Below are 22669 nucleotides of genomic sequence, written 5' to 3'. Positions count from 1 at the left end.
ATTACATCATCTATATATCACATTGTGTGCTCAGCACCCAGAGTCAGTTCTCCTTCCATCACCATATATTCGATCTCCCTTACCCTCATCTCCCACCCCCCACCCCCCACCCCACTTACCCTCTGGCAACCACCAAACCATTGTCTGTGTCTATGAGTTTCTGTTTCTCATTTGTTTGTCTTGTTCTTTTGTTGTTTTTGGTTTATATACCACATATCAGTGAAATCACATGGTTCTCTGCTTTTTGTGTCTGACTTATTTTGCTCAGCATTACACTCTCAAGATCCATCCATGTTGTCACAAATGTTCCTACATCATCTTTTCTTACCGCCGAATAGTATTCCATTGTGTATATATACCACAACTTCTTTATCCATTCATCTATTGAAGGACATTTTGGTTGTTTCCGTGTCTTGGCCACCGTAAACAAAGTTGCAATGAACATTGGAGCACATGTGTCTTTATCTCTAAATGTTTTCAGATTTTTTGGGTAGATACCCAGGAGAGGGATTGCTGGGTCATATGGCAATTCTATTCGTAATTTTTTGAGGAACCTCCACACTGCCTTCCATAACGGCTGCACCAGTCTGCATTCCCACCAACAGTGTATGAGGGTTCCTTTTTCTCCAGATAACTGACTTTCTTTATGTAGATACAGAGGACAAGTAGATAGAAGTTTTGTTATATAAGATTTTTAAAATAAATAGTGGTGAATTTCTTTCCATTTTGAATAAATTTATTGTTAGAGATAAGATACTGAATTGCATTTATTACTTCAGGACTACATATATTGTGAGATTATTAGAGCAGTGAGCATACAGAGGGTACAGGCTTAAAATTATATTGGCCTTATTTTTTTTTGCCTTGTCACCCAAACAAATATTATATTTTCTATGCGATGATTTCGTTTAAACTGATCATAATCATATACTTAGGTGCAGGCTGGGCTGCTGTAAGAAATAAGCCAAAAATACCATGGCTGCAAGAAGACAGAGGTTTATTTCTATCTCATGGAAGTTCTGGGTAGGGGAAGTAACTTTTCTCTGTGAAATTCTTCCAAGACATAGGTCCCTTTCACTGCATTGTTCTGCAGTCCTCTGGGTATTTGTATTCTCATGGTAAAACTTGCTCACCACCACCGCCACTGCTGCATCCCAGCCCACAAAGGAAAGGGAGAAGAGGAAATGGAGGACAACCAGCTCCTCTTAAAGATGTATTATGAAAACTCCATGCATTATTTCTGCTCATATTCAGTTTGCCAGAATTTAGTCACATGATCATATTTAGCCTCGTGGCAAGAAAGCAGTAAACTAGGTGGCCAGTGCATCCTGCTGAAATGATGAGTGGATCTTGTACTAAAATGAAGAAAGAGAATGCATTCCTGGAGAAGAGACATCAGTTTTGGCCAGAGCAGTATCACCCCTGCCTTTTACATCATAAGGCAAAGGCAGAGAAAGTTCTGCGTGACCTGTCTCTCTCTTTATAAATACACATGACTGATGGCAGTTCCCCCATAAGTGCTCGTAAGCAAACAAAAAAAGCCCAGAAAAGACTTACACTCTATTAAAGTATGAAATATAGTAAAACATGCATGGGGCAAGTCTGAGTGCATTGTCGAGGATTCATGAAAACGATCCAGGCTTCATTCTCAGTCATCCTCCCCTTAACACTACAAACAATATCTTGGATTATTCATTTCCAACTTAATGGGTGTATGAGTTTGCTAGGTCTGCTGTAACAAAGTACCGCAGAGTGGGTGGCAGGGCCTCTTCCTTTGGCTTGTAAATAGCTGTCTTCTCATGTCTTAATATGATCCTCCCTCTGTACATGCCTCTGCCCAAATTTCTCTTTGAAGGACATAATTCATATCGGCTTAGGACCCACCTGAGGGATCTTATTTTAAATTAATTACCTTTTTCAATGCCCTATCTCCAAATATGGTCACAAGCTGAAGTATTGGGGTTAGGACTTCCACATATAGTTTTGGGGGGCACATTTCATCCCGTAACAAGGAACTATGTCTAAAGAACAGAGCTTTCTCCTGACATGAAAGTTGAGGGGACACAATTCAGCTCATAACAGTGGGATAGCTTTATAAGTACAGTGTAGAATGCTAACATAATGGTACAAAGGAGTAGAGCTAAGACATGAAGGGAATGTGAAAAATTCTGACTACAATTTAAAACTGACTGAGGTGAAACTAAAAGTATGCCACATGTGAACTATGAATTCCAGAGTCCCTGTAAGGTCATTGTATAAGTCACCTGAGGAGATATTTTTTTCCATTATCCTCACCATAACATCATGAAAATATCATAAGATATGAACTTGGCAAAGATTTCTAGATTATCTCTGTCATATTAGATGGTTTGAGTGGTCTGGAGATGTGTCAGCTTATTGAATCTTTCTGGAAAGTATTTTCTATAAAACCAAGGGGCAATACTAATTTGAGATCCACGAGGAAATAAGGTATAGAAAGCTGTCATTTATTTTCTTATGTAATAGCTTATAGCTCTTCCTGGACCTTTTGAAATACTAACTGTTAATGATATACTCTAAAATCCCTTAGTGGTCAAAGAAAAGTGTACACATTTGCATGTAAATTACATCATTTTAAAATAAATTCATTTTCAAGGCGCTGAAACTTTTTCAGAAATCACAATTATATAATACAAACATGTGACCTACAGATCTAGAGCAGTGACATTTATGATAATGATTCTAATTTTTTAAAATGTAAGAAATCAAACTCTCATACATGAAATCCCATGACTCCTTACATTCTCATTTCACATGCTTTCTTGGTAGATGGAGAACTTGACTTAAAATGTTAGTTTCATCTACCATTTCACAATAAATGTCAGATGTTTTTCAAAATAAAATTGAGTATTCATTTAAATGCAATACATTAAAGGTATTTGCCAATCATTCCAAGTATTTTTGACTTGGAGAAAATTTGAATATAGAGTCAATTTGTTTTTAAGCTGTTTCACTTATTTCTACTGAATTTCTCTCAGTTCTCTTGATCTAAGACCATTATATTATTTGAATATGAAAATATTTGAATGTCAAGATCAAAATATTCTTATACATAAAATTAAGTTACTAATGAAATGTTTATTTGACCGTTAGTTTATCCAAACAGAGTACACTTTCAAATATGTTGACTACAGTGAAATCTTTTCAGGTTTATTTTTACTATATTAAATTATACTTATTTATTATATATCTGATTCCAGGAAAAAAAGATTGTTTAGGGTGGTTTAAAGAGATACATATGATTCAATGGTCAAAGATACTTAGAAAAGTAGAGAAAGGAAAATTACAGTAGGGAAATAAGAGACACTCTGCACGTAAATGTGCTCACAGTATCACATGGGTAGTGGAATATGCAGGGAAGCGTAAAGCCTCAAAATTTGGCACCGAGCTTCCTATCAGGCAAAACCAAAGAATGAATGTATGTTTTTATTGTGGTAACAACAGTTAACATGAGATGCACCCACTTAAAAATGTTTCAAGTGTATGATACCATATTGTTAACTGTAGACACAATGTTATAAAGCAGATCTCTAGAATTTATTCATTTTGTGTAACTGAAACAGAAGAAATATTGTTATGAGATTCAAAGTGTCCAAATTACCAAAACAATCATTACGGTATGTTTAATGTACTACTCACATGCAAGCCTTTCTTGAATTTAGGTACCGAAGGAAAAACTAGAGGAGTGAGGAATGAGACAACACCTTTATTAATATTCTTATAAGAAACATAATGGAAAGGTTTCTGTTGCCATTTTTCTATCAGCATGCCTCCATGCAGAAACAGTGTCTAGACTTTTGCTGTGTCTTTTTAACAAATGAGTGTCAGGCGTTGGGCACTACAGGATTCTTTTGCTAGGCCAGGGGTGCTGTAGAAGTGGACTTTCCACAATAAAATCTCTCATCTAAGTGTTTCTCCTCAACATTCTAGTCACATGTTCAAAACCACAGATGTTAGAACGCAGCTCTTCCAAAAGATACTGAGTGGTTCGTGACAGGACAGGTGTTTACAGGTGCCATCTAGTACCTGCTGAGGACCAGAAACCTGAGTATCTTTCAGGTATCCCAGGTCAGGTTTTTGGTGATCCCACAAGGGAAAGTATGGAAGAACTTCCAGAAGCAGCTAGGATGGTGGCAAGATGGGTTAGCTAGAGGCACAGCCGGAGGCAAGAAAACGGTCCTCTGTCAGCTCCCACTATATGACCGTGCTTCTGGATTGCAGTTACAGGGAACAAAAATGAACACATTTAGAAGTTAGGCCAAAGTTTTGAAAAAGTGAAAGAAAAAAATTAAAACAACAGTAATCAGACATTTTTTTAATAATAATAACAGAAATAAGATAAAAGTTTAATAGTGGGAGTTGAAAAATTAAACTATGAATGCCAATTTGAAATCCCTGCAGCCCAGTAGCCCTTTCACTGTATTTGTACATTCAAACAATCTGCCTCTATCAGAATAGTGATAAAAAGGAAAAATAATATTAGTATTCTAGAAGAGTGGATCCCTCCTAGCTGCATGGTCTGGACAGCAGAGATGCTGTAAGGGAGCTGTAACTGTGACGTTCGTCACCACGTAAATGATCAGACATTCTCCCCTTCGTACCTTACAAATCTCTGTTCATGGGTTTACCAGGTTGAAATCAAACACTGATGTCTATAGAGCAGAGACAGAGACAGCAGAAGGAAGTGGTAAAACTAGGGGAGGTCACCATCTGAGGAGTTTGTGTACCAGCACTGCCCGAGTTCCCTGAGTTGTCACGGTAACCCCTACCCTCTTGGACTAGTAAGTAGATGTTAATGATTTCACTTGCCAAGAGGACAGGGAACATATCTGTTTTGTTCCCTGGTGTTTCCCGTGCACGTAGTATCAGACACCTACTATATGCTCAGTCAATATCCGCTCGATGAGATGAATCACACTTTGAGAGAGAAAAATTAAAACATAATAACAAAAGCATTTCTTGAGAGAAGAGAAAAACGATGATGTGCCATTAACATTACGGGAAGCTTTAGAACAAATGGAGACGAACAATCATGACCAAATGCTCCCATTTTGTAGATGAGGATGTAGACGTTCTATACATAGCTAATCTGCAGCTAGAATCCAGTACTATCTCTGATTTCAGTGGCGTTTTTTTCACTGTAATTATTGTTAGATATCGTATTTTCTAGTCATTTTAAGATGATCTAACTTCAAAGCAGTAAAAAGGTATTTATCATCCACAATGAGAATAAAATACACAATGGCCAAATTTAAAGTGCAGAATATGTCATAAAATGAAAATCCTGTGGGCACTTATCATGTACTATAGTCTGTAGTCAATTGCCACTGCTGTAATTTTAGATTTTAAATACTACTTGTTAATGTCTTAAAATCACCCTGATTATTTGGATGTAAGTAAATCAATTCTGAATATCCCTTTACTGGCCACAATTGTTTAGCATGTGAACTGAGCACAAAAATATAACCGTAGGAAAGTAAATATTTATGTGATTAAGTAGAAATTTATATCTCCAGTGACCATTATATTTGGAAAATGTATGTTTCAACAAAGTTTAATCTATGTGATTTTTCTGATTTTACCTCTAACAGGTTTCATTTACTCCTAATTTAGTTTCAGTAGTCAAAAACTAATTCAGCTACATTAAAGCCCTTTAATATCCACAGAGTTATCTAAAAATTAAAATGGTCAAATATAATTTCCTGGAAAAATAATTTTGGTCCTATAATAGTTTAAATACATCAGCTTCTTGGATAGCTCATATCTGCCAGTTTTCATAAATTGACCATTAGATTTTTTTTAACAGTAATCTTGAGATACCAAGAGTTGCCTGAGAGAATCAAACACACACAGAAATGATGCATTAATGGAGGATGTTAAATAATACAAAATAATTGATGTCTAGCCACTTATGGAACAAGTCATTGTGATCATCACATTTATTTCAGGAATGAATTTTTATCATATTCAACATTAGGAAGAACAATGATACGTTTCCTCAGTTGCCCTTCTGCTGTCACTTCAGTCCTGAAACGTAATGACAATCACCCAGTAAAATCTTGTGACAGAATGTGTCATTCTGTTTGCCAGTGGTTCTCGGCATTGGTTGCACATTGAAATCACCAGGGAACTTGAAAAGACTACCAGTGCCTGGGGACCAACCCAGAAATTCTGATTGAATTAGCCTGAGTGTGGCCAGTGTCTCTAATATTCGCTAAAGTTTGAAAACCACTCCCTAATGCAATACAAGCAGTCTTAAAAGATCTACATTCAGTTCAGCCAACCGTGTCCTATATTTTTTTAGTCACCTTACACAGTTTAAAGAAATCTGGCCTCTGGTCCTAGATTATCTGGATAATTGCCTCAACTCATCACTTCTCTTAGCCATAAAAGCATGAGAACTATTACTTATTTCTAAAGTCTGTTACACTATCATTCCCATGAAAAATTATATATCTTTTTTTAAAGAGAGCACAGTAATTTATCTGTGAAGTGAAATAACACTAGCAGATCATTAACTTGGTACAATGAATGCATCAAGCAGCTGTTACTTAGAAAATAGAACATCTGTTAAATGCCATCGGAGTCACTAGTCACTGTCATTATAGTTATAGCTCTAATTTCTGTTCTGCACATTCTGCTTTCATACAATTCTTCCTTAATAGACAATACATTATTAATAAAAAGTCAGTACACATTGCTATAAAATCCACTACTTAATGTTTTATGTTCTTTGTGAATTTATCATTATATTATTCCATCACATTAGCCTAATAATAAAATATGTTCTAAACCTCTAGCCATGACAAGAGTAATGTAGGGACCTGAAAAAACAATTAATATCATATTTTATCACGTTTAGGACATATAGTATGATGCACCATTGATTTAATTACAGCTGTTGTAGATCACAAAAACAACACCACCACCTGAAACGTAAATATAAATTGTGTTTTATCTCAGTTTCAGAAACCTTAAGATGTGACAAATGCACATCTTAGAATTGCAGTAATGTGGTAATTTGTTCATTATTCCCCATGAATATATTTTGTAGCTAAAGGTGAAAGAGCTCTCCCATTCCTGATGACCAGAAATGGTATAATATTTTTGCAGACTGACTAAAGGCAGAATTCACTGGGGTGGGGGACCTTTTATTTATTTTATTTATTTTTATGTCTTTAGTCACCTTTTTCAATTTTTTGTTAAATTTATGGGATGACATTTGTTACTAAAATTACATAGATTTCAGATGTACAATTCTGTAATACATCATCTATGAATCCCATTGTGTGTTCACCACCCAGAGTCAGTTCTCCTTCCATCACCATATAATTGACTCCCTTTACCCTTTTCTACCACCTCCTTCCCCCCTTACCCTCTGGGGAACATTTTTAAAATACCTTTATGGATATATTAGCTAACCTTCACCTATATTAGAGGGAACTTGCACAAGAGATCAAGAAAGAGCTAAAATAAATAGGAATTTAGTGGCATGCTAGTAAAGGGGGAGAATATATACAGAAATGGTGTTATGGCACGTTGGGCTAAATGTGGGGCCTGAGTGAAGATAGAATATGTGGTGGAGAAGACACTTAAGGGATTAAAAAAAAGGGAAGTGGGGATAATAGGGAATCAGATAGAGAAGTTACCTTAAGACCCTAAGTCCCTGTGAAATTACAGGAAAACTTGTGGAAGGTATTGGAACTCTGAAAATGTGAAATGGATGGGAGAGAAGGTCCAGCCCAAGTCGGTTATGTTTCTCTTCCCCTGTTGCTTAAAAATAAAATAAAATAAAATCAATAAAATGAAATGAAAATAAAAGCAACTGTGGATAGGTTCCTATGGGACCAGACAATTAATCCAACACTTTTTTTGCAATTTTACCTTTAAATAAAATTAAAACATTTTCACCACATGATGATATCCCCAGAGACCAACAGAACAGGTTTTCCCAACCTGCTACCGCATTGATGAAATGAGAAGATAAGTTGATGGCTGAATCCTGAACCTCACGTGATTTCACTTCTAGATATGAGGAATGAATCACAATGTATTTTCCATCCTTCCGATGAACACTTCAGTGTCTTCATTAGGAGAAGTTAACCTACGCTACTCATTTTTTTTTAAAGGACATTAGAGTAGCATTTAAAAATTGCTGTGGCCAGAAAGAAGTAGACTGTAAATCCGTTTCTTCGAAATCATGGAAGTTAGTGTTTGATATTTTGAACATTTATTTTGGAGCTATCAAATGTTAGATTTTATGGCATTTTATATTTAAATTGAGTTCTCTTATTGGACATGTTTTCCTGTGTCATAAAAACCCCATGTCTAGTATATAGTGCATATTATATAGTGCTGCTGTTGAAACTCCTGAAATTGGATTTATGATCGTGTCATAGGTCAAAATAAAACTGAGTGTGCATAATTTTGCTTCTTATTCAGCCTTAAAATCAACCCTAGAAGCTGTCACATTACTGCATGTTTGACAAAGATAAAGGAGCTGAGTTACAACTTATTCAGTGTAATTATTGAATTGGAACTTGCCCATTCAGAAGGGTAGACCTTCCAGCACACTCTCCACCCCTCACCCCACAAGTCAGCAGAAGAAAGCATGCGTGCTGAGGATTGGATGCCTTTTAAGAGGAGGAAGTGTATTTTCAGTTCTTTCTTCCCATCTTACCAACCCCAGAAATCACGCTGCCTCCCTCAGTGAGGAATGAGTAAGGGTACACAGAGCATGACCACAGTCATGGCTGTGGGTAGTTCAATCCAGTAATTCAGTTCTCAAAACACATGCAAGTGTAGACGTGCTTCTGTTCTGGCAAAATACTCAAACAAGGGGAAATGGCTCCTTGACATCATATAATGTTGCTTTTTAGTTTCCAATAAGTAGCCCATATTCCCCTTTTGGTGGCTTTTGATTCCAGCCTTCACACTCTAATCATTTTGTACTTTGTCTTTCCTCAAGCCAAACCATCCAATCCTTTATGGTAAACTCCAGTTTCAAGTATCGCCTCTCTTTGGAAGCCATTCATGCTTCTCCCAGCCATGACTCATATTTTCCCAAAGATTATGTATTTCTAATACGATATCACATTTGGTTGCATTTCAGCTTTTCTCTGCAGCTGCACTGTAGGTAAGCTCGAGCAGGGTGTGCAAAGACTGCCTTCTTGATTGTCTCTGGCAGTGAATGGCACAGTACAGAGTGGGTACCGATCACCTGATGCACACTGACTAATTGAAATTTAAGTTCTACAGAAAGCAAGATCAGCATATTATTTGAAGGCTAAGAGTTGCAAGTCACATCTTTAATTAAAATACTTCTGTGGGGAAAAATTAAAAATCCATGAAATGAGCACAGTATCTTTCTTTTTTTAAAAAGTTAAAGTTTATTGGGGTGACAATGGTTAGTAAAGATACATAGGTTTCAGGTGTACAATTCTGTAATACATCATCTATATATCACATTGTGTGCTCACCACCCAGAGTCAGTTCTCCTTCCATCACCATATATTTGACCCCATTTACCCTCATCTCCCACCCCCACCCCACTTACCCTCTGGTAACCACTAAACTGTTGCCTGTGTCTATCAGTTTGTCTTGTTGCTTTCAGTTTTATATCCCACATATCAGTGAAATCATATTGTTCTCGACTTTTTCTGTCTGACTTATTTCACTTAGCATCATAATCTCAAGATCCATCCATGCTGTTGCAAAGGGCACTATTTCATCTTTTGTTATGGCAGAGTAGTATTCTATTGTGTATATATACCACATCTTCTTTATCCATTCATCTATCAAAGGACACTTTGGTTGTTTCCATGTCTTGGCCACCGTAAAAAAAGCTACAATGAACATCGTAGCACATATATCTTTACAGATAAATGTTTTCAGATTTTTGGGGGGTACATACCCAGGAGAGGCAGTGCTGGGTCATATGCTAATTCTATTCCTTTTTTTAAGATATTTTTTTTATTGGGGAAGGGGAACAGGACTTTATTGGGGAACAGTGTGTCAATCTTAGTTGTGAAGGGTGCCGTTCAGCTTCAAGTTGTTATCCTTTCAGTCTTAGTTGTGGAAGGCACAGCTCAGCTCCAGGTCCAGTTGCTGTTGCTAGTTGCAGGGGGCGCAGCCCACCATCCCTTGCGGGAGTCGAACCGGCAACTTTGTGGTTGAGAGGATGCGCTCCAACCAACTGAGCCATCCGGGAGCTCAGTGGCAGCTCAGATCAAGGTGTTGTGTTTAATCTTAGTTACAGAGGGCGCTGCCCACCATCCCTTGCGGGAGTCGAGGACTTGAACTGGCAACCTTTGGGTTGAGAGCTCTCTCCAACCATCTGAGCCATCCCGGAGGCAGCTCAGCTCAAGGTGCCATGTTCAGTCTTAGGGGCAGAGCCCACCATCCCTTGCAGGACTCGAGGAGTTGAACCGGCAACCTTATGGTTGAGAACCCACTGGCCCATGTGGGAATAGAACCGGCAGCCTTCGGAGTTAGAAACATGAAGCTCTAACCACCTGAGCCACCGGGCTGGCCCCGCAAATTCTGTTCTTAATTGCTCAACGTCACTAATCATCAGAGAAATGCAAATAAAAACCACTATGAGATATCACGTCATATGAGTTAGAATGGCTATCATCAACAAGACAAATAATAACAAGTGTTAGAGAGGCGGTGGAAAAAAAGGAACCCTCACACACTGTTGTTGGGAATGCAGATTGGCGCAGCCACTCTGAAAGGCAGTGTGGAGGTTCCTTAAAAAGTTAAGAATATAATTACCACAGTATCTTTCTTAACCAAAAATAGTGTTTATATAACTGTTTGAATACCTGTTTATTCTTGAATACCACATGTAAAGGTTCGACGCTAGGTCTTTTTACAGTTAGAGTGTAAATCTTCTCATGAATCACTTTTGGCTGTAGTAGTTATAAACCAACGTGATGGCCACTGTTTTTTGTTTTGTAGCTCATATTTTTGGTGGTGATAATTTTAACCTGTTTGAGTTTGATCTTCTTGTAATATTGAGGAACCTTAAATGGTACCAGAAATTAGCCCACATTTCCTGCTTTATTGTACTCACTAAGTGAATGAGGACTCATTGGATATTAAACGTTTTCTCTGAAAAATTAGCTAGAGAATTTTGGCCGATGTTTAGTGCACAATAGTTGTTTGTGGCCCATGAACTAGTTGCAGCAATATTTCCTAAATTCAAAACTTCTTCAGTGTCTTCTGAGATTTGGAAATTTCCATTGCCTTTAATTGCATTGCCTGGCATGGAAAAGACATGTGTCTATGTAGACAACACCGTGTTATATCAAAGCTAAAACATAGTGTCATCTTTATGAAGATATTTTAAGAGATAATTAGTGATCCGAGTATAAATTAAGATTCAACTTTGTGTGGTGTTGCCTTTGCAAATAAATCAACTCTAGTGACACGCCACCAGTCTGAAATATAGGAAGTAGGGTATGCTCATTTGCATATATTTCCATATCTTTGACAAAATCATACTCAGATATAAGTTTTGTAAGGATACCGTCTTTGTTTCTCTATCATTTTGTCCTCAGTGCTTAGAACAATGGCTGTCATGTATAGTTGTGAAGGTTGTGTACTACACAACAGTACGGACAAAGGGAGTGAAAGGCCTGAAATCTAGCCCATGACCACTCACAAGTCAAACTGCAGAGGGGCTGTTTTCATCCAAAAGATGGATTTCTCATATTTTTCATTAAGTGGAATCACCCATGCCCCTGCTGCAATAGTGACATTTAGTAGGCACTCCATAACATTTATGATTGGTATGTGAAGGAATTCTTTCTATGATTTGCTAACCTTGTACAACAGATGACACACACCTTACAAATAGTTCTCTGTGTGGTAGCTGATAAGTTCATTTGACATTAATTACTTTAGTGAAAAAGAAAAACACAAATAGAATATCTTACCTTCTTCTACCATGGTGATGGAAGAAGAACTGACTCTGGGTGGTGAACACACAATATGATATGTAGATGATGTATTACAGAGTTGTGCACTTGAAACCTATGTAATTTTATGAACCATTGTCACCCCAATACATTTTATTAGGTTGGTGCAACAGTAATTGTGTTTTTAGCAATTATTTTTAACTTCTTAACCCTCAATTACATTTGCACCAACATTATAATAAAAAAGAAAAACAAGAATATCTTAGAATTGGAGAAACAGTGATTGTCTCTTGTATAGAAATTCTTTTGTGCAGTCTTTTTACCTCATTTATCCCCCCTGCTTATTTTATATCAAAGGTCAAAACAAAATGTATATATCGTGATGGTACATGGATTAGAACCTGCTGGTGTGGAATGGAAGACAGCTGCCAAAACTAGTTATATTTTAAAGAGGGGAAAGACACCTTGAAAGCATCTAGGAGTAGGAAATGAGATATAGGCGGGCCTCATAGAGACCATCTCTTTCTCCTTGACTTGGGCCACCTCCGTTACTCTCTGTGCATGTTTTGTTTACCTCTTTGCAAGTGGGCTCCCTCCACTTTCTTATTATTGCTGCCACCCAGTGATTTTGTTTTACTATGGCTTTGGCTTGCTGTAGTGACCAGATCAGTTCCCACTTCCAAATGACTTCTCCGCTGGTGTGTCATCACAGTCTCTGTACCTATCAGTTCAGTTTCGTGAGAGAGGATCTGTTGGGCTCTGGCTTACCTCCCAGTGAATACCCACCAGCTCTATGTGGATACAGGAGGGATTGGGGCTAGAGGAAAGGAAGTGCAAGATGGTCATGTGGTCACCATGGCATATCATTAGGAAGAGGCTGTAGGTAGAGCTGACAGTAAACGTTTGTACCTGGATCACTTTTTCCATCAGCTCTCCACTTAATTTCTAATATTAAATATGTTTGTTTTTATGCTTTGTAAAATAAATCTTAGGAAGTGGTAGTGCTCTCTTAGGTGGATTTTAATATTACCTCTTTACTTTTTATTGACCTCTAACTGAAATTAAGCATTTTTTCAATCAATTATGAATGTGAGCTGCAAACCCCAGTAATATCAGCAGTTTCTATGACTTGACCAACAGTTGAAATGACGTACATATTTATATCACATTCTAGTCATTGTATGACTTCAAAACACCAGTTATGTTCATCACTAGTTTAATCCTAGTTAAAGAGCTGATGCTAGATCATTGTAGTTACATATTTTAGGAGAGATAACATGTATTAGTATCTCACAAATTTAAGAAATGTATTTTATATATTGTATTTCAGTACAACTGGTTTCATTTAAAATCCAGTGGATTTAATTTTATGCTTTTAAAAACTTTATTATGAGAAAATGTCCTTAATTTTTACCAGATACCAAATAGATTTGTGGCACCCAAAAGCTAAAAATGTCTGCTATAGAAATAAGGAATGTAATAATTTGTGAATTTTCTAAAAGCAGTTACTTGTTTTGTGGATGAGTTTTCCAAAGTCTGACTTTAGTCAATACATTTACAAATTAACTAAATGTAAATATATTTGGATTGACAATATGTATATTTATTAAATATGTACAATCATAAATAAATATGAAATTAATCATGTTTATGTATGCATGTATATTTATATATACCCAGTAAGGAAACTACAATGTGCTTGGTGTGATTTTCATTATTCATAAAGACATAGTTGAAGGTTTCATCTTAAGATAGTAAGCCCACACACAGATATTTCAAAAGCATTAAACCTTAAGACTACCATATATCACTTGAACCTCAAATGCTATCCTATTCACAGGCTACTCAAAAGGAGATTGAAAAACAGAAGGTTCACCTAAAGAGTGTCACGGAGCTAGGAGAGGCCTTGAAAATGGTTTTGGACAAGAAGGAAATCTTGGTGGAAGATAAACTGAGTCTTTTGAATAGTAACTGGATAGCTGTCACTTCCCGAGCAGAAGAGTGGTTAAACCTTTTGTTGGTAAGAGAAGAGGCTGGAAGATTTTCAACTCCTGTCCATCATGTGAAAGGAAATGCATAAGCAGTCAATGATAATATTTGTGTCTATAAATTCCTCGACTCTACATAAATGCTGAATCTTAATTTAATATCCATATTTTAATATGCTTTCCATGTTTGTGTTTTATTCCATATGGACATTACCCCTAAAAGTAATTTGAATGATACTGAGTGTTTTGTCTTCTAAAGTTGTAGAAAGTAGGACACATTTTTAAACGATATTATCTAACCAGTAATACATCGCGGTATGTTTCTGTAAAATTAAGGAATACCAGAAACACATGGAAACCTTTGACCAGAATGTGGATCACATCACAAACTGGATCATTCATGCTGATGCACTTTTGGATGAATCTGAGAAAAAGAAACCCCAGCAAAAAGAAGACATGCTTAAGGTAGCAAATAAAATACTACAAAAAGTAATTTTCAAACTGCACAACAGTTATCTCAATCATGTTTGTCCTAAAAGATACCAAGGACTTCTTAATAAGAGTGAAAAATTCTGCCTCTCTTTCTTCTTCTCTCCCTCCCTCTCTCCCGCCTTCCCTTCCTCCCTGCTGTCCCTCCTTCCCTCTCTACTTTCTTAATTCAAATAGGAGTTAATGATGTTGACGAGTTCTGTAATCTGGATATCTGTCCCTATCTACCTCTCAGCTAATTACATGCAACTTAAACTCAGATGAGAAAGGGATTTCAGGATTTATTTTGGTGTCATCTTGCAAATTCTGCTCATTTTAACAATAGCACTACGTTCTTGTATGTGACACAAAGATCAGTTTCCTGGCATCATTCACAGCCCATCTGATTAAACACGTGAAATCCAGTCATCTGGACATTTTGCCTACGCAATGCCCAAATCTTATCAGTAACAATACTGAGCTTATATAAAACTGATTTTTAAAATTTTAACTGTATGTAAAGTAAACATGGCTTTTTGTTCTCTTTTTGTGTTGAAACCAATTATTAGGGCATCCTAAGGCATCTTCTTCAAAGGAAGGGCAACTTAATCATTTTAAAAAATGACTCTTGTAAGGGGTATGAGAGGCATAATGTGCAAATGTATGTTACTGATGCTATAGTCTCTCTATTTGATGCCCTCAGTATCAATTAAGTAAGAAGAATTGAATTTTACCAAATCTCATTTAAATTAATGATTCCTTATTTTGTTTTGCTGAAATTTTCAATAATTTTATTTGACTAGTGGGTTACTATTTGAAGAACAATGAACAATTATAGTTTCTGTCTATACAATTATTTATTTCTTTTTATGCAGTTGATATTTTCCAAGGATTGCAATTTTGAAGGAAAATCTGTAAATGTATTTCAGACTATGCCCCCAAAATGTATTTACCTGATTGTCTGTACCTTATTTTGCTCACCCTTTGCCCTTAATGTGTTAGTTAAGGAATGCTATGTAATGGTGGTATTACTTCAAGGTCCTTGGAATAATAGGAACTGCACTATTTTTCTTGCACTCTCTCCAACCACTTGTGCCAGGCAGAACCTACTGCAATCCCTCTGTCTATGACACAGGATGTGTTAGAAAATCTATCCCTCTTCCCCCATGGCATTCAATATGATGAACAAAAGGGAATGCGAAACTACCAGGAAGGAATAGAAAATTGTTCTTCAGCTACCTTCCTTCTTGAGCATAGATTAAGGTTGTTGTTCCACAGCTATGAAATTTAGTAAAGGTAAAATAAGACTAAATATAAAATATGATGATTGTTGCAGGTGACATAGGGAAGTCAGGAAAACATCCCGTATCCTTCCTCAGACTAAGTAGATACTTTAAATAAACCCAGATCAAACTTAAGGAAGGACAGCCAACTGGTTTCCTGAGATCACACACATTCTTACTCCACTATTTTATGGAAGTTGGCATTTTTCCTCCCTCTGTATTCCTCTGCATGTGCTATCTCTCCCTCTCTCGCTCTCTCACTGTCCTGCAACTTCCATTGAATTACTAACTTCAAGCCCTGTCTCTTGCTCACGGAATATAGCGTCTAAAGGCTGAAATGAATGACATGCGCCCAAAGGTGGACTCCACGCGTGACCAAGCAGCAAACTTGATTGCAAACCGTGGCGACCACTGCAGGAAAGTAGTAGAGCCCAAAATCTCAGAGCTCAACCATCGATTTGCAGCCATTTCTCAGAGAATTAAGACTGGAAAGGTAGGAAGACCTGCTCCAAGGTGGAAACTAGTGATAAATGATCTCTTGCGAAGGTTGCGCAGTTCTCTGAAGGGGGCACACAACCCCCACAGCAAGGTTTTCAAAAGTAAAACGAAGGCCAAAATGTATTTAAGGAAATTTTACCACTGAATCTCGTGGGATATCTCTCTCCCCCTCCCCCTCCCCCTCCCCTCCCCCTCCCCCTCCCCTCCCCCCTCTCCCTCCCCTCCCCCTCCCCCTCCCCTCCCCCCTCCCCCTCCCCCTCCCCCTCCCCCTCCCCTCCCCCTCCCCCTCCCCCTCCCCCTCCCCCTCCCCCTTCCTCTTCCTCTTTCCCTTTCTGTCATTTTTTCTCATGCCACAGCTATTCTAAAATTGCATTCTACACTGGTTTACATATGTACTTTCAGGGGTAACCTACAGCGAAGTAACGAATAGCATGCTGCAGGTCAAAAACAAAAAGCACAAAATACATCCCTCTAAAGAAAACGCTATTGACGTATTTTGCCAAATATAATATTGCTTGTGTATAATGTGGATCACATCTCCCAAATGAGGCCTTGTATATCTCCTGCATGATCTAGGTTGTTTGTACCTCCTTAATGGCTGTGCACTTGTGTGTATGTGTGTGTATTGAACTTGCTCTTGCTAGTTGCCAATACTTAACTATGACAAAATCCATTAGGCTATAATGATATGCTCAAGCCATGAAAACAAATGATTGCAAAGCTTATGAATCCTAATTTTTGTAACTTTTTTTTATGTCTCTTTATATTTATTCAATTTAATGAAGACCCAGGGGATATGGAACTTTTGCATGATAAACCTTTATATTTGTGTAACATTTAATGAAGACAAAATCATATCTAATAAGTAGCATGCAAATATTTATATATAAATACGGTATTATAGAACTATATCTCTTTGGGGAAATGTCAGAATGCAAAGAATTGCTCCAAAATTTATAAAATGTAGTTTGACACATTTTTCAATACATATGATATGCTTTCAAATACAAAGAGAAATGTATGTAAAAGAAATGTATGTATTTACATATAGAGATAATTGCTAGTAATAATCTTAAATGAGAAAAACATTGAAATATTTGTGAGAAAATATGATGTAATTTGTCAGGTAAGTATTGATTCCTGGAAAGATAGGAGAATGCCTTTAAAAATTATTTTGATAAATATGGACACTTAGTAACAGCATGATTTACAATTGCTGCATTTTCTAAAGCATTCACTGTATCACTGTTAATATAATAGTGCATATTTAAAAGAATTTCTAAAATATATAGATATGTGATATAAATTGTAAGTACTTAATCACATGAAACATAGTTACCCTTTGAAACTCACCTTCCCAAAACAAAAAGGTATTAGCTTACTTTATTTCATTACTTCTTCTTTGTAATATTTAAGTTAACTAGTTAGTTCTATGCATTTATTATTTTAAGGAAGTGAATTTCACCTGAAAAATATCTGACAGCCTCTGAAATTTTATTTTCAGAGCATAGTTGATTTTTGTAAGTATTTACCCTGCTGTTTAAAAAGACAATTGTTTGACTTCTGGAGATATCATTAGAGTATCTAATATCTAAACAACTGAAGGTTATTTCATTCATCTAAAAAAAGAAATGCTAATAGTTCATTGCTAAGTTGTATTCTTTATATATATATATATATATATATATATATATATAATATATATTGTATGTATATATTATATAATATATATATATTATATATACATATATCTGTATGTCACTAAGCTATGGAATATTTAAGAGAAAATGGAGGTATTATTTTCTTTATTCTTTCAACAGTAGATTGAGATAAATTATGTCACAAGATTGTGACTCATAGATATTGAAAAGTGAGAATTCATCCTGCACCACAGAAGTTGACAGGCTTAACATGGCTGGGAGAAGTTTGTGAATTTTCTTTCTATATTCTGCACGAATTTATAAGTATATTTTCAGACATATTTCCTCTTGCCAGTCACTGTATGCACTTCTTTTGTTTTCCTTACTGAAGAAAGGCATAAGAGATTTTAAATCAATATTTTCAGTTACATATTAATTGACAAGACAATCGCAGTTTTAATTTTTAAAGTATTCATTTTTCTCTAAATTAATAAAGATGATGGTACTCAATAGTGACCCCGTCTGGGGGTTTTGAAGAGATAATTATGTTGTATCATCACAATGAAACCAAAAACATGGAGATAAAGTATAGCTGACATTTTGCTTATTTATTCATTTGATCAACTAGTGATAGTGAGTATCCATTATGCTAATGAGTGTGGGACTATACAAAGATGTAAATGATACTTGCTTAAAAAATGTCTGTTTACAAACACAGCCTTAAATATTTATTGCAATCCTAGAATGTGTATAACATTAGTACACCTTTATGGAGATGTCCAATTAATTATGAGGTAGTCCCAGCAACTATTTCATATAGTAAGAAGAGAAATGGACATAGAAGACTGAATTCTGGGGTTAACTTGGTTAGCATTAGGCAGAGTGTGTGATTTCTCTGAAATTTCATTTTAGTGTTTGTAAGATAGGGGGATTGAACTAGATTAGTAGTTTTTAAAAGGAGAACTTTCCCCCCCTCCAAAAAAATGAGTTGTTATTTAGAACAGAATGTATAAAATGGGTAACAATAGTTACTGGAAGGTGGGATTTCTGCCTCTTTTATCTTTCTCCTTCCTATGATGGGGTTCAGGGGCTACAAGTTGTGTCTATAGAACATGGTGTAACATTTCTGGATTAGACTAGTTAAAATTAGAACTAATTAGATTAGTTCTTGATAGTTCTAAAATTAGTTCAGTCATCTTTTGTTGACACCATAAGGAATTTAAATAATGACTTGTATGTGTGTTTGCTTATGGAGTAGGGTAATTCTGGAAGAAGTAGAATTGTCAGAGGTGTCATTTGATTGAAAAGTCAAGTTCCTATAATATTAGGGCTTCTGCAAGGTAAGATTGGGTTGGAATATGACCTTCTTATGGTTGAGTTTATGGGTGGATTTCACTCAGGAGGATAACCTAGGAGAAAACCTGTGGTGCTAAACAAATAAAAGTAGGTTGGGGATGAATATGGGTAGAACATAGACTTGGTATAAGAACTAATTTTGGGATCCTTTTAAAGGTCAACTAGAAAGAGCAGTTCAATAGAGGAAAAATTTATTCTGAAAACTCACTAGCAATGCCTGCATTCACTATATGGTGGAGAATACAAAGTCTCTGTCTCCTGCAAGGATTGTCCATGACAAGAAATTCCAAAATCCAGAAAGCAGTGAGCATTGGGGTCCTCGGATTTGATTGGCCGAGAACTCGTCCATCAGATGCAGCTCTCTGCAGTGGTAATTGTAACTATTAATGAGCAATATGGTGAGAAGAAAAAAGTTCTTCAAAGCACAAAAATTTACTTTGAGTGTGATCTTAGATATGACCCTTTGCCTTTCAGAGCCTCATTTCGATCTAGAAAAGTAGTAAGATGATCCCTGTCATATTTTAACCTCGACTGTGTTGAGAACCAAATGATGTAAGATATGTAAAAGCATACATTATAAAATCTATTAATTATTATATAGCTATAAAATGGTAAAATATCATTATTTAATAGCAAGAATTATTGCCATTATTATATACATTAGACTTGAATGGCCAAATTTTGAGTGTTGAAACAGAAATTGATGGGGAAAAGAAATGGAGGAGTAGCTGATTTCTTTCTGGCCTCTGTGGGAATGGGCTGGGACCAAGAATACATATCTACTATTTCCATTGCAAGGACCAGGTTTGCAGATTATCAAGAGGACCAGTTTAAGGAAGTCCTGCTTGCCCCAAATACTGTCCTTAAAATAAATGAAGTGCTACCTCTTCCTATTTCATTTAGGTGAATCTGTAGTATCTGATGGCATTGAGAAAGATTAATCTCTCCTAATCTATGTGAAATCAGTTTGAGAAATGGCAGTTTTAATGGGGAGGGTCAGAATTATAAAAATTAATCAGTGATCATTTCAGAACCCTGGATAAAGTCGCTGGAATCAATGGGGAAAGACACCATGTCTCAACTCCTTCTGATTTAGGCCATCTAAACATGTTGGCACAGCATGGTGGTGGGGCAGGGGATACTATCAGGAAAAGAAAGTGATAGGGGACAGAAATGTAGAAAGGAATACTGGAAGGCAAAAATAAACTGACTACTTAGTCCTGTTGCTTACGGCAGCTCTAACTTTTTCCATCTTCTAAGAAGATAAATGGAGAGGGGAGTCAGCAATTTGGGAGAGATGATATTTGAGTTAGAGCTTAAAGAATTAATGAAGGAAAAGTTGGGGAAAGGGAGCAATCCGAATGAACTCTTACCAACTACGGTACTATTTCAGGTCACAATGTTGGGTACTGTGGTACCTATATCACAAGGTAAGATGTGATGGATGCAAGGAGCTTACTGTTTAATGGCAGAACAAGATATGTTCATGGATAATGGGCTGAGAATGAGTGTATGCTGAGTGAATTTAGCAGCCACTCTAGAAACACAGAGGAGATAACAATTCCGGGTAAACCTATGAAAAAGCTCAAGTGTGTTCAATGGAGAGTAAGTTCAGTTTGCTTACAGAATATAGAGCATGGAGCATGAAGCTTTAGTTGTGCATGATAGGCCTGAAAAGGATGATTAGACACAGTGTGGAGGGGTCATGGCAGCCAGACTAATAGTTTATGCTTAATTCAGTAGGCAATGAGGAGTTCTTGATGGCTTTTTTCATGCACTATCAAAAGATTAGTCCAACAGTGGTTGTGAAGAGAATTCAACTGAATAATGATGGGGAGTAGAGAAACTATTTGGAAGCCATAACAATAGTCTAGATGAGACACAGTGAGTACCTTAAATAAACAGGTATCTATGGGAATGGAAAATAAGTGACAGTCTGGAGCAGTGACTCTCAAACCTTTGTGTACTGGGTGGAGGAATTGGTCAGACACAAATTGCAACACCCCCCCCCCCCCCGCCCATATTATGACTCAGTAGGCCTTGGGTGGGGTCTGATCATTTGCATTTCTAGCAAGTTTCCAGGTGATATAGATGCTAATGATCTAGGGATCATACTTTGAGAACCCCTGGTCTAAGGACATTGAGAACTAGCCTAGAGTTCAATTATGACATATGGGGCCGAAGAAGATGATAAACTGAAAAATGGCTCAGGATTCAAGACTAGTTGAGTATGAAAGTCTGCATCTGAGTTTCAAGAATAAAATATGCATCAAGATATATTTGTCACATTGTAATACTTAGTTTCAAAAGAATGTTAATTAAACAGTCTTTTTCTAGCTATATCCTATTAATATAGGCAATAACTTTGTTACAAAATATTATGAAACTTATACACATAATTTTCTTAGTTTGATTGTGTTTTCTTCTAGAGATTTAGAAACACTTCACTTTTCTGTGGAACTGAAATGGTAAATTATTGGCCCTGTAATTTGTACAGACCAGAAGAAAGGTGAACTTGTTTTCTATATCTTCAATTCTTTATTAAGATTTATTTGCCATTGGATATTATATACCATATTTTAATTTCCGTATAGGTCTTAAAATTGTTAAGATTTGGACAATCTGGCATCATATATGTAAACATTCATAGTTTTATTGTCAAGATTTTGACCACCAGTCAGTGTTAGTAGATCAAAAGGAAATCATCTTTTGAACCAGATACCTTCAGATATTTATGTAGCTATGAGAAAGCCAGTGACTTTCCCATTTACTGTAGTACATATATCAGGGAAAAAGAAAACACATGATTGGGTCTAATCTATGTTAAATAGTGGTTTTACTTTTGAAAAGTAATGTGTGAATACTTTAACAATAGTTTAGAAAAGAATCTTGACTCTCCTAAACATCAGTGGGAAACAATGCATTTTATCAATGTGACCTAGAAGGTCAAAATAAGATTAATTGGATTTGAAAATTTTAATTAAAACCTAACTTTCAACAATTACCTTTATCAATATAAATATGTTGATCTTTTTCCCTTTTATAGTCTATTTATCATTTAACACTTTCTCTGATAGAAGAGAGCAGGATCCGTTAATTGGTACAGTTAATCTTGATATATAAATATACTTTTTAGTAAAATTTTCTACAAATTATAACAAAAAGCATAGATGAACAGTTGGGTAAATATCTATAGGTATTGTATAATTTTTAGAGTGTTGAATGTGTAATAATTATAGCTAAAATCCTCAAGTAATAACAGATTAATACTCAAACTATGCAATATTATGCCCTGCTAATTTTATTTCACTGAAATAAATATGAAATTGACTTAGCAACAGAATTTTTATATTAACATTTTTTCCCCACATTTGAAATTGTTATCCCTATAACAAGGTTAATTCTGTTGAACCTTTGATAACAAATCCTTTTTATAAAATATTTTCATAGTAGATATTAATTGAGTTCGGTGA

At 36.2% G+C, this 22669-nt stretch overlaps 1 protein-coding gene across 8 annotated transcripts in view; it reads left to right on the top strand.

Annotated features, from left to right (window-relative positions):
* DMD (dystrophin) overlaps positions 1–22669 on the top strand; it is a 2122179-nt gene that overhangs the window by 886187 nt on the left and 1213323 nt on the right. For all 8 annotated transcript variants that reach the window (XM_074323910.2, XM_074323908.2, XM_074323912.2 and 5 more), the window contains exons 35-37: positions 13804–13983; positions 14288–14416; positions 16025–16195. In XM_074323910.2, coding sequence (XP_074180011.2) covers positions 13804–13983; positions 14288–14416; positions 16025–16195 — 480 coding nt within the window. The remainder of the gene's footprint in view (positions 1–13803; positions 13984–14287; positions 14417–16024; positions 16196–22669) is intronic.

Source organism: Rhinolophus sinicus, chromosome 18, assembly GCF_057876585.1.
Source record: "Rhinolophus sinicus isolate RSI-liver-muscle chromosome 18, RSI-T2T, whole genome shotgun sequence".
Lineage (NCBI taxonomy): Eukaryota > Metazoa > Chordata > Mammalia > Chiroptera > Rhinolophidae > Rhinolophus > Rhinolophus sinicus.
This window is presented reverse-complemented; position numbering and strand designations above follow the sequence as displayed.